The sequence below is a fragment of the Egretta garzetta genome, unplaced genomic scaffold (assembly GCF_000687185.1).
Source record: "Egretta garzetta isolate BGI_Z169 unplaced genomic scaffold, ASM68718v1 scaffold197, whole genome shotgun sequence".
NCBI classification, from domain to species: domain Eukaryota; kingdom Metazoa; phylum Chordata; class Aves; order Pelecaniformes; family Ardeidae; genus Egretta; species Egretta garzetta.
Window position 1 is genome coordinate 427,512 of NW_009260274.1, and position 12,027 is coordinate 439,538.

General features: G+C 42.1%; 1 protein-coding gene across 4 annotated transcripts in view; it reads left to right on the forward strand.

The window, feature by feature from the left end:
* Positions 1 to 11,510, forward strand: part of MGAT5 (alpha-1,6-mannosylglycoprotein 6-beta-N-acetylglucosaminyltransferase) — a 130,516-nt gene extending 119,006 nt beyond the window's left edge. For 3 of the 4 annotated variants that reach the window (XM_035897877.1, XM_035897876.1, XM_035897875.1), the window contains exons 16-17: positions 2,116 to 2,273; positions 4,034 to 11,510. In XM_035897877.1, the coding sequence (XP_035753770.1) occupies positions 2,116 to 2,273; positions 4,034 to 4,232 (357 nt within the window). In that variant the 3' untranslated portion in view covers positions 4,233 to 11,510. The remainder of the gene's footprint in view (positions 1 to 2,115; positions 2,274 to 4,033) is intronic. The other variant, XM_009642473.2, reaches the window with a different exon arrangement.
* The last annotated feature ends 517 nt before the right edge of the window (positions 11,511 to 12,027 follow it).

The following is a 12,027-nucleotide window of genomic DNA, read 5'->3' on the forward strand; positions in this document are numbered from 1 at the left end:
GAGGAGGACACCTCCTTTGACAGCAGGGCTAAGCCTGTCTCACCTTGAAATTGTGGTTATAGGTAAAACAGACATAAACGCAGTCTCTGGTAATGCTTAACCTTCTGTTTTACATAACATCTTTTCTTTATTTTACCCTTATGCATGTAAGGCAAGATAGACTGGGGTGAGGATACCAGATTTAGGTTGCTTTTAATGGCTGATAGGAAAACTAGCCAGAGGCAGCAAACCGAAACATAGCCCTGTGTGCCGGTACCTGTGAAGGTGATGTGCTCGGAGACATGCTTCAAGGTGGCATAAGCTGAGGAAGGCTTCCCACCAAGCTATTGACCAGAAATGGGAGGCTGGGCCCAGTTTTGGGGAAGACTTTTCCACTAAGATGTTAAAAGCTGAAGCCCCCAGCAAATGGTGAAACCTCACAAGTGATTCCCTGTCTTTGAAAAACTTCGTCTTCTGCCTGCACTGGCTGTAAATCCAATCCAATACTACAGCATTATACTGTATATATTACATCAGTATGTATTACAGTATTATATAGTATGTATTACAGTTCTGAATTGGATTTTGAACCTCTACAGATCTCCTTCTGCATCTGGTATTTTAAATATTGATTTATAAAAGAGCAGAATAAGCAGGGCGCTTCGGTCCAAATAGCAAAATGACCTTTTTGAAGCAACCTCTTTAAAAAGTACCTCCAACCATCTATTTTTAACCTGTTTTTTTAGATGCTGTTAAAATTATTCTGCAATAAATATGCTCTAAAATGACTCGTTTTTTTCTAATATGGCACGAGGGAATGGCTTAGAGCTGAATCAGGGGAAGTTCAAAGTGGATATTGGAGAAAAGTTCTTCATTGAGAGGGGTGGTCAGGCTCGCCAGGGAAGTGGTCATGGCCCCAAGCCTGTCAGTGTTCAAGAAGCGTTTGGACAATGCCCTGGGCTATCCAGTTTAGCTTTTAGGTTGCCCTGTGTGGAGTCGGCCTCTGATCTTCCTGGGTCCCTTCCAACTCAGGATATTCTGTGATTCGTGATTCATGTATGATACTAAATTTATGGTTAGACCTGAGAGTATGAAAACTTCCTCCTTCAGCAGGGGAAATCTAAACAGACAAAAAAAACACCACACTGATACTGAGAACTGGTAAATGGGGTCCTTCAAGCAGTTCAGCCTTTCCAAGCTGTGGGTCTCAGTTTGGGACCTGTTCATGCAAATTTTAGTTTTGTCAGGAGAAAGCAAACCATGATGGACTGGGCCCAAACTTTATTTATCACTTTTTGATGTGAGCTGCCAAATGTTAAAATAATGGCTGAGTATCATGGACTGTTATATAAAACCAGGGATTAAAATTTTCTCTTTACTTTTTCTCATTTGAATTGTCAAGAACTTGTCTTTGAATAGTTTTCACTAGCAAGTGTGTTTAGATATCATTTCTTCCTTCCCTCTTTCCGCCGTGGTGACACTTGGCTGCATGCATTATTTAGTCAGGTTTTTTTCAGTGTTGGGAGAGCACTTAGGAGCAGTTCAACCAAGAAGAGCAAACAAACTCTTTGAATCCTGGTTGCTTTATAGAAATCTTCAGTCTTTTATGAGTTCAGCTCTCTCCGTAGCACTGTGAGTCCCCTGATCCTTTCCAGATGGCTCTCCACGTGGGCCGCTTGAGCCATTTCTGGCCTACAGGGTAACTGGCCTCTGGAATTCTCCTACCAGAACTTCCTCCTGATATTTGTGCTGTTACAAAAATAGTTCTGCTACCACTGAGTTAGTGAGACAGGGATCGCTGAGAAAACCCAAAAGGGGTTGGATATGTAGAAGTAAAGAGAGTATCTGGCGTTGCTTTATGATAAATTAAAAAAGGTAGAGGAAGGGAAGAAGCATCTTTGGGAAGAATGATGCTACCACATTTCAAGCAGCAATCAAAAGTGATAATTCCCTCATGCTAAAAAAAAAATAAATAAAATACATCTTTTTAATTGTGCTTGAATTATTGATTTTAATACAACCAAAATGAATTGCAAAATGAGTGTTTGGGTGATAATAACCACTTATTTTACTAATGAGGAAAATTGCTAGCAAGGGACTGGATGCCTTGTAATAACATCTGATCTGTCACTGCAGGATTTCTGTCACGGGCAGGTGATGTGGCCCCCATTAAGTGCCCTTCAAGTAAAAATTGCTGAACCAGGAAAATCCTGTAAACAAGTTTGTCAGGAAAGCCAGCTCATCTGTGAGCCTTCCTTCTTCCAGCATCTTAACAAGGACAAAGCTCTGCTTAGGTAAGTACTTCAAAGCATGAACATATTTTTTGGTCTCTTTTTATTGCACTGGGTTTTTTTGCCACACATGAGGTTTAGTGTACGAATTCTGTGAGAAGGGAAGGTGGAGAGAGGAATACTGTCTGTCTGGCAGCAGCAAGCGGTGAAGATAGCTGTCAGTCCTTTGTAGCCGTGGATGGAAGAAGTTACTGCTGTGCTGAGAGCACCGTTCCACGGGACGTGTGTGTGTGGAGTAAGGAGTACAGCACCGAGGCCAAAAATTTACACCTCTTCCTTCCCCCCTCCGTCTCCTACACGCATGCACCGTACCGCGCCCTGTGATACTGGGTTGCTTGCACTGAGCAAAGATGCTTGTGCTGCGGGGAGCGCAAATGCCAGAACTGTAACTGGGTTTGGATGGGCCCCCTGCAGCCCTGGCTGAGCAGGAGCACTACTCCATGGCTTTTGCCATATCCTTCTGAGAGTCAGTGAGCTCGCGTGGCTTGTAACGCTAATCCTGACTGTGCTCAGTCAGCTGGGTCAGAAACGAAACGCGTTTTTTGGAGGAAATATAACTCTATACACATTGTGTGGTTTCTGTCAGTTGTTCACATGATTTTAAATGCAGCACTAAAGTGTTGCTTTTCTTTATTTTCTTTCTTTCTGTATTGAGCTTCCTGTTTGGTCACGATTAACATCCATGTGGAAACATCTATGTTCATTGGCAATTAGCAATTACTGTTTCTGCAAACCTTTTGTCAGTATTGTCCTAGGTAAAGAATTGTAAACCCTTGTACATTAGAGGTATTAGTACCAATTTATAAAGCTTACCAGCTATGCATTAAGGGAATTAATGTTGCTTTCAGGCGCTGTCTCTTTGCGAATAAGTCTCTGTTCCTTCCAGAATGAAAACAAAGCACTCGAAGCTGGGCTCCAACGAATGGCTTCTAGGAACTCTCCTTCCTAGGCTTTCTAACTCCACTTTTTGCTAAATTAAATTGCAGAAGGTTTTTATTTTTGTATTTTGTTTGAAAAGTTGTAATTTCCAGTGGAGTTCAGAAGCAGCTCATGTAAAAACTTAGTCGAGCTTCTTTTCTAGCTGTCTAGACAAAATTATAATTCTGTGGGGGGAAAAAAAAAATAAATCTCTTACGTGCTGAAAGCTACCAATGTTTCCAGAATAAGTGAAAAACAAGCCTCTGCTGGAGTTGCTACCCTCGTGCTTAAGCTTTGTGGTCAGAAAATGGCAACTTGAATTTTTCTTTTTTCAGCTAGCTCACGCTGGCTGGTCCCTTGGAGCGCGGCTCGGCTCTGCGCAGCTGCCACTGTAAGAGCGCTGCATCCCCTCCTCATCCTCGCAGTTTGGCCGGCCGCCCCTCAAGCTGCCCCGGGCTGCCTGGCGTGGTGTGGCTGGCCTGGGGGAGAGCCTTGCCGAAATCCGTGAGAATGGCTCCTGCTATCAGATTCTTCGGTTTTGTCTCACTAGAAATCCGTGGTGTATTTAAATATTACGCTTTGGGGAACAGTCAAAAGCATTTTTTTCCTTTTTAACTTCCTTCATTAATCTTTAGGAAACAGAGTAAAGCTGAAAGGACTGTGCTGCCCTCTGCAGAGAGAATCTGTGCAGGACAAAAGAAATGAGTCTGGAAATCTGCAATTCTAAATGTACTTGATTTAGGGTGTAATACAGCATTTTATTTTCTTTTTAGTGAGGAAGGATGAAAACTGTACCAAACCCTGTAAACTCCAGCGTGACTTAGATCATGTGCTTTGCTTTTTAGGCATAATGTCGAATGTCTCACCATGGAGTCAGCAAATGACATTCTGGTCCCCTCTTTTGATGGAAGAAGGAAGCACTGTGTTTTCCAAGGCGACCTCTTATTGTTCAGCTGTGCCGGATCCCACCCAACCCACAGAAGAATCTGCCCCTGCAGAGACTATATTAAGGGGCAGGTTGCGCTTTGTAAAGACTGCCTATAGCAGCAGCAGAGCTTCTTTTGAGTTGAGGACAAAATGTAAGTAGTTTTGAGAGGAGCTACTTATTACTTCCTGCACTTTTGTCCAGGTTTTTCGCTGCAGGCAGAGCTATCATTGCTGGGCAGGATGACCTAAGAGAGGAGGGATTCGTAAGGCACAGCTAACCGATCTTGTTTTCCTGTAAGAACATTTGCAGTGTTACTCTGCGGAGTCCTTCATCTGTTTGCGAAGAGAAATGAGTTTCGTGTTCTACAGCGATTTGAAGATGACTGCACAAAATAGTTTGTAGGAAATTCCCAGACCCATCAAACTTTTTTTGGTTGTCGTTTGGGTGAAGTGGTTTCTATTTTTTTTTTTTAATGAATTGGGACATCCCCCATCATGGTTAGCTAAAGGATCTCAACTTCATTCCAGTAGCAAATTGAAAAAAGGGTGCTTGAGGGAGGGGGGTGCAGGGGAGGGAGGACTAATGTTTTATTCTAGGTGCACTGTTTTGAGTACTGCTTGAGCTCGGGTGGCTGTAAAGCAGTTTACTTCACAAGAACTCGGAATCACACGATAGCTCTGTACCCTGTTTTTGGGTTATCTGGGCCCAGTTCTTTTTTTCCTTTTCTTTTTTTCCTTTTCTTTTTTTCCTTTTCTTTTTTTCCTTTTCTTTTTTTTCTTTTTTTTTTAAATCTCTGTATACAACAAGGTATTGTCTGCGTCACCGCTGCTGCATCAGCGCAGTCTAAACAGAGAGGATCATGAATGAGCAAACAGGCAGTTGCCAGCGTGTGCCACCTCATCTTGGTGACTCGACACCTGGCTGGGCTTGTGGCATTCTTCAGCGTGGAAAAGCTACAAAAACATGCTGCCATTTTTGGAATGGACTTGTCACAGTTTACTGGTCCCATTTAGAGAGTAATCCTTGGAATTTGCCCATGCTTCTGTTGTAGTCTGTCTGCTAGAAATACTGTGTGAAGCAAAAAGTATTCAGCATCATTGGAGCAATATTATCGTTAGAGCCTCAGTTTGCTACGGCTTCCAGTAGTTAAAGTGTTGCTGAATGACATAGAATGGTTAAACTAAGCTAACTATAACTATTGTATGGTAGAAATGTAAAACGTCTTCATAAATAGCTAGGTTTTTAAAGAGAAATTTTTTTCTGAAAAACAAGTAAGAGGCGACAAACAACTGCTAAGGAAAGCATCGATTGATCTTGTGAGTTCTTTGATTGTTTTTCTGGGTTTGGGGGGCGGGGTGGGTGTTTGCTTTTGGTTTATTTTTTTTTTAGCGGGCACACCAGTTACAAATTTAGCAAAAAACAATTCAAGAGTTCGGAACTCAAATCAAACTTCATTTTTTTAGAGCAGCAAGTTGGATCTTCTAAACCGCCTTCTTTTTATAGAGGCAATTTGGTAATTTTTGTTATTTTCAGCAGAAGGTGACACACTTGACAGCACCATTTGTAGTCAGGAAACGATAGGCTAAGCTTAGTGAGAACCAAATCTGCAGTGTGTTTTGAAAGCAGTCATAGTCTGCAGGTTTGCAATTTGGACATGCTCTGATCATACTGGAAAACAACTCAGTCACCAGGAGGGTGTTTTTCATAAAGATTAACAGACATTACCAGGTAATAGTGACAAGCATAGATATTTTAAATTTTCCTTTCTTTGATAGATCTGGTTGGTTCAGGTTTTTCTTGTAACCGGCATTCATTATCTGTGTGTGAATATTGATGTTATCGCTTGACCTACCAAAGACCAAGCAAGGGAAATGCTATTTAATCCTGGATAAATTCTCAAGGCAAGAGAACAGAACAGTATACATTTAAAGTTTCAATTTAAAAGCAATGAACTAGCTTTTTCCAGTTTTTTGTTTCCTGCCTCGGCACTCCTGACAGTGTTATCCTGTAACACTCCGTAACATTGCTGTGGACTACGCAGGAACTTAATCCGGAGGGACTGTTGAGTATCCAAAAGGGATACGTGGGAGCTGTTGAACAGCAGGGTCACCAGTAAGGGGGTTGTGATGATGATAACATCTGCTGTATTTTAGAGTAATTTTCCAGAAACAGAACAGCTGGGTTCTCTAACGGGAGGCAAACTTTTTGTATGAAAAGAAAACAAACACAAACTAATATGAAAATCCTTACTGTTACCATAGCTCAGCATTTGCTTCAGTCAGCACAAATGTCGCTTGCAATAGTTTTAACACCCTGGAAAAGCTGGGGGAGGAGGGCTGGGAATGGGTCGGAGCAGGCGCAACAATTCATTTTGTATTTATAGGAAATATTCCCCGCATACCTGTGCATATCTGTGCAACTGGAACATCCTGTGTATTAAAATACAGACACTTACACCTGGTGCTGATAGTAGAGGCAACAGCAGAATTTGCCTTTACCCGTTCAGCCTGAGGTTCTTCAGGCAGGAATTTAGTTTGGAATGAGATATCACAGAATTACATCAGAAACAAAGATTTTTATGTGTGCACTTAAAGAACGCAAAACACGTAGGTTTTGCTGTAGTGTAATTCTTTGCTGTAAATACATATTTGCTTGTTCCCCCCCACTGTATAGCCCCCATGGCATACTGCATTTTATTTTGCCTCTCAGACTTTAAAGATGGGAGGGGTTTGGTGTTTGTTAGTATAAGATTTTCTGGTCTAGTGCTTTGCTCAATGCTAAGTTTGCCTTTATCACAGCAGGGAGAGTCTATTATAAGCTCTGGTTTTTTCGTGCTGTAGCACTGTTTCTTTCTAGTCTACTGAACTGAATTACTGCGTACTGGCAAAAATGAAGCAGCAAACACCAATGCCGCTTGCGTTTCAGCCAGGGACAGAACATCTGAATTGGCTTCAGAATCAGTTGGGTCTGATCCTATCTCCACTGACATCTATAGAGAAGACTCATTAAGCTGAAAGAAAAAAGAATCGAGATCTATCAATCATTTGACAGGCCTCTATTATTAACGTTAAACTCTCTTTTCAGAAGAACTACTACTTTTACAAAATACAGCTCCAGTCTAAATTTCAGTAAAAGGAGACTATCATACGAGAACTGCACGTGCACAAACTTGGTAAACGTCACTCGCTAAACCCGACGCAGCGCTCCCCCATCCCACGGCAGTGTTTGCTCGTGCACTGATACATCAGTGAATCCTTCCGCAGATAAGCGCTCAGGCAAATCCATGTGGGACTATTTAAAAGTTTGAATGATTTACTAAAACATATAATATATATCTCTCTATCTCTCCACATGTCAGGATAGAGGGCAGCCTTCTGCCCAAGTTCCAGAGCTGTTTTCCTTCCTAATAAAGCAACAAAGGTGTAGTCCAATTATTGCACTTAAACAAGGATATTAGAGATGGGACTGTGCTGCTGTTTTTCAGTCTGACAGTAAAGCTTGCAGCTTCCTTTACTCAGAAATCAGGTTTTTGCATGACTTGCATTTGAATATATTGATCAATGATATATTGATGGAAAAAATGTCAAAAGTTGAATATAAAAACATTTTACAAGCTTTTAAACATATCTCTCATATCAAGACATTCTTTGTTTTAAAATTTTGTATTTTTGTATGTGACCTTGTTTTTTTCAAAAATCTTGTTCCTATGAGATTAGAAAACTTGAGAGAAGCATTTACATATTTATTAAAATTAACATAAAAGGCTTGCCTTTGAAAGGTAAAGTTGGTAAATACACACTGTTTAAAAATGCCAATAAAAACCTCATTTATTTCATATATGCAAGTTGATTTGCACATGTATAAATAGAGTTGCTTTTTGCATTTTTTGCTTAGTTTCTATTTTTTTTTTTGTAATTTATAGTTGCAGCTGTGTGTTTGCTTGTTTATATCAGATTATGTTTCTCCTACAAGTATTTAATGTTTATGTGCCTTTTTTTACCTTTTTGGGGGTTTGGCTGGGTGTTTGAAATATGAACACTGTCTGAACAAGTATAATGGAACACTAATTACAGGTGAGAACAGTGCTTGATGATACACAACTTAGCAGTGTGAATTTTGAACGTTTTTGAGTAGTGGGGGAATCTGTTCTGAAACTCCAAGATAAGAGCTAGTAACATGAAAGTATAACTTCAGTAATTCTAGCAAAACGTTCCTTCTGCAAGCAAAATACCCTTTCCTGAATACCTGTGATTTGACGTGAGAGCTCCTGCTGGGATGGGATGTCTGTCTAATGACCAGAGAGCAAACTAAAGCTGTTAGGAGGCGATGCTGACAGAAAAGCTCAGCTGTATCTGGTTTGATCGGCAGGGAAATTGAAGATCCACATTAAATTTTGTGAGGTGTTGGTTTTCTGGGTAAGGATGTCTGTGTGTGGAAGCACATGGGATGATTCCTGGTGCTTCCAGGAGAATGCAGTCCTTTTACGATACCCAAATTTACTACTGTCAGTGGGGAGGAAACTCTGGATATTCAGCTTATTGCAGATAATGCTACTGCTTTTCTGCAAGAGGAGTATTTTGCAGAATAGCTGCTGATCAGGTTTCAGCTGGAGGTGGCGGGACGGGGCTGCAGACAGAGCCAGGACTCTGCGTCTTCCCCGCTCAGCTCTGCTCCCACTACCTGTGCCGGCTTGGGCAACTTGCTTAGTGGTGAGCATTCAGAGCTGCTCCAAGTTTCGGCTGGTATCAGCCGCAAGTCGGGCTGTCAGCCCATGTCCTCCCTCCTCACTGACTCGTGCTGTGCTCCTGTCCTCTGACAGCCCAAGCGATGTCCTTGCTTGACCCTTGCAACGGCAGACGTGCCCTCTCTGAAATGAGACGTGCTCTCCTGTCTCAAAAATGAGTGGCCCGTCTAAATTACAGAGATGATTTACGAGTTTGCAGCACTTTTCACATAAACAAAATCCAGATTGCTTTCTCAGGTTAGTATTTTGCTCATAGTGCATTTCAGGACCAGATTTTGCTAGTAAAATAAATTAAATGGGCTGAATGAGGCTGGATACAATCTCATCCAAGTCTAATTAACTTCATGACTCCCACTGGCTTCAGTCATAGCAGAACTCCTCCATTAATTTTTCTTCAAATTAAGCAAGCGGCTCTCCCTTTTTAATAAATATAAAGCACTGTATCTTACAAGATGAAGACCAAACGCTTGCAGGTTCTGTTGTACACATAGCAGCAGCCAGTTTCGCTTGCTGTTGCAGCATACAGCATCTCCGCCTAAGTTGATGTTACCTATTAGCAAAGTTCCAGTTGAAAACTTGGTGACAGAGCTGTTCAGTCTTCAGTTTGGAGTTGGGGGGTGGGGTGTTTGTTGGTTTTGTTGTTGTTTTTTCAAGAGGCTATTAGTTACCAGTTTCTAGCTTCATGGTCTTTTTTTCCTGGGGTGCTAACATTTTGGCATGGCTGTTTCTTTGTGGTGGTTGCCCTACAGCTGCCACGCCTTCAACTTTTGACTTGCGATCTCTTTCCATTTGTAGTCCTGCTCTGGTCCCATCGTTTCAGGGACGGCTGACGAGGTGAGGAGAGTAACGCACTGACAGACGTATGCTTTCAGTCGGGCTGGAAAGGCCAGGGACAGATACGGTTTTGCTGAGATATGCTTTAATAATATTGCTCTAAGTGTAACAACAAAACATATCATTTTACAGGCAGTGACTTAAACCTTGTCTTCATATTTTTAAGCAGCTCTATAGGATTTTTTTTTTTAAATTAGTTTGTAATTTCCAAATATTATATTTAAATGGAATGTGTAAACAGCAAACTCTGTGTATCAAGTGTAAGATGTTTACTGTAGGAATGTGTTGAAAATACCAGAGGCTGAACCCCAGAATGCCTCAGATGCGAGGCATCGCTCGTGTTCTTTCTTCCAGGGAAAAATAACAAAGTGCAACCATTGCCAATGTGTCTTGCTTTTATAGGTGTAATCCTTTACATAGTCATATGATTAAAACCAATGGTATGTTGCAATTCAGCAGAGCTCTCTCGACAGCACTACGCTACCTATTTATTAAATGGGTAAATAAAATCAGGTGCTCAGAGTTCGGATAGAATGGGTAACCGCTCCACCCTCCACACACAGAAACTGCTTTGCAAAATCTCAGCTGCAATCAAGCGCGCGACGCCCTCCTCTCTGCCGGGAAGATCGGTGCAGGTGCCCTTTGACTAAGGTTGAGCTCTGCACGGGCAGAGAATTTGTCACCTCGTGCCAGGCTCACAGGTCTGACGCGCTGTGGACCTCGCTGTCCTCGTGTTGCCCAGCAAGGCCAACGCTGCTCTCCCCGGGGAAAGGCGTCTGTACGGCGCTGGGGGTGTCCCGCACCCACTGGCCCTGGGTGCCGCAGCAGAGGCTCGGTCCTGCAGGAGCCAGCAAAATCCCTGGCTTTGAGGAGGGCGTGTAAATAACGTGATGGCGTTGAGCTGGAGCCAGCCGGGCCCTTGGCACCTCCTGGCTCGGATTCCAGCAGCTGCAAAGTAGTCTGAAGTATCGAACTGGTACACGATAAATCAAGGGAAATTGTCTGAAGGCCGTTCATTTTAATAGGGTTATACCCAGAACTAATTTGTTACATTCATTAGCAGGTCTCTTGCTGTACAGTGACAGTGAAAACCATTTTTAAGAAGTCATGGTTTTACTTGGTTTTCTCAAAAGAATACAGCAGAGGAGGAGGAAATAGCAGTTCTTACCAAAGGAGAAAAGAGTAAATTTTATGAGGAAAGTTACCCTGAATATTCTGAGAGAGCTAAAAGAAAGGTCTAAGGGAATAGTTACAAAGCTAATTTGAGCTCGGAGAAGTTGATCTCCCTGAGCTGGCCGGGCTGACAGTCAACGGGGCGGGGGGGGGGGGCTCCCGAGGGCAATTTGGGGCAGCTCTTTGGTTTCTGGTCGGAATCATTCCCCGGAGGAGCCTCTCTCTCTCCATGGGTGAAGGGGGTCGAAGTCTGAATAATCCCTGTAGCACTCCAAAGTTGAAAAAAACCCAAAAACCAAACCAACTACTGAAATCTGTAACAATAAAAAGTTTGCTTCTTTTTGCAGACAATAATTTGGAGTCAGTGAGAGTTTTTATATGTACATGAGAACTTCAGGGGCAGGCTGGTACTACGTGTGTTTGGCTTGATTTCTTTCCTAAAAGGTTGATCCTTTGTTTTATTTAAATGGTTGTGTTCCACTATATTACGTTCAAGCAGTTTGATTCAGAAAGAACAGAACACAGTGGTTCAGATACTGTCAAGTTCCTGGGTTTGTTTTGTTTTATTTTTTTTAGAAAGGTAAATGTCTGTACTTTAATGGCATAGAAAAATGCTTTGTTTTCACTGTTGTAGAAAAAAACTAGGGAGAACTTTATTTTTCAATAAACCTTTTTCTTGTGTGATTTGGATTCATGATTGCTTTGTGTTTAAATGGGAAGTCTGGGAGCTGCCGTTTATCCAAGATGGCATTTGTGTGCCTTATCCTTGCCTTATCCAGCTGGGCATTGCTGCTGCCGGCCCACCTCTTCCGAGGTGAGCACCAACAGTCCCATCTGCCCAAGCATCGGCTGTAAGAACAACAGGCAAGTAATTAGCTTTTTTTTACTATGTTTTGGTTTAAATGCAAGTTGGATAATGGATAAAATTAAGGTTTCTTTTAGGAAGGCAGTTTTGCCGCAGCAGTAGTTGGGAATTCTTGGTTTCCTAGAAATTTCCAGCACCCAAGGGAGACTGGAATTGCACAGTAGCACACAAGACTTAGCGGTGCAATGCACTGTATGGAGTTCAAAACCAAAAGCCACGTTGTGGTACAGTAACAGCTCAAGAAGTGTTGTCTTTCAAGATCCAAGTTGAAATGCAAAGAGCTCGGACAGCTTAT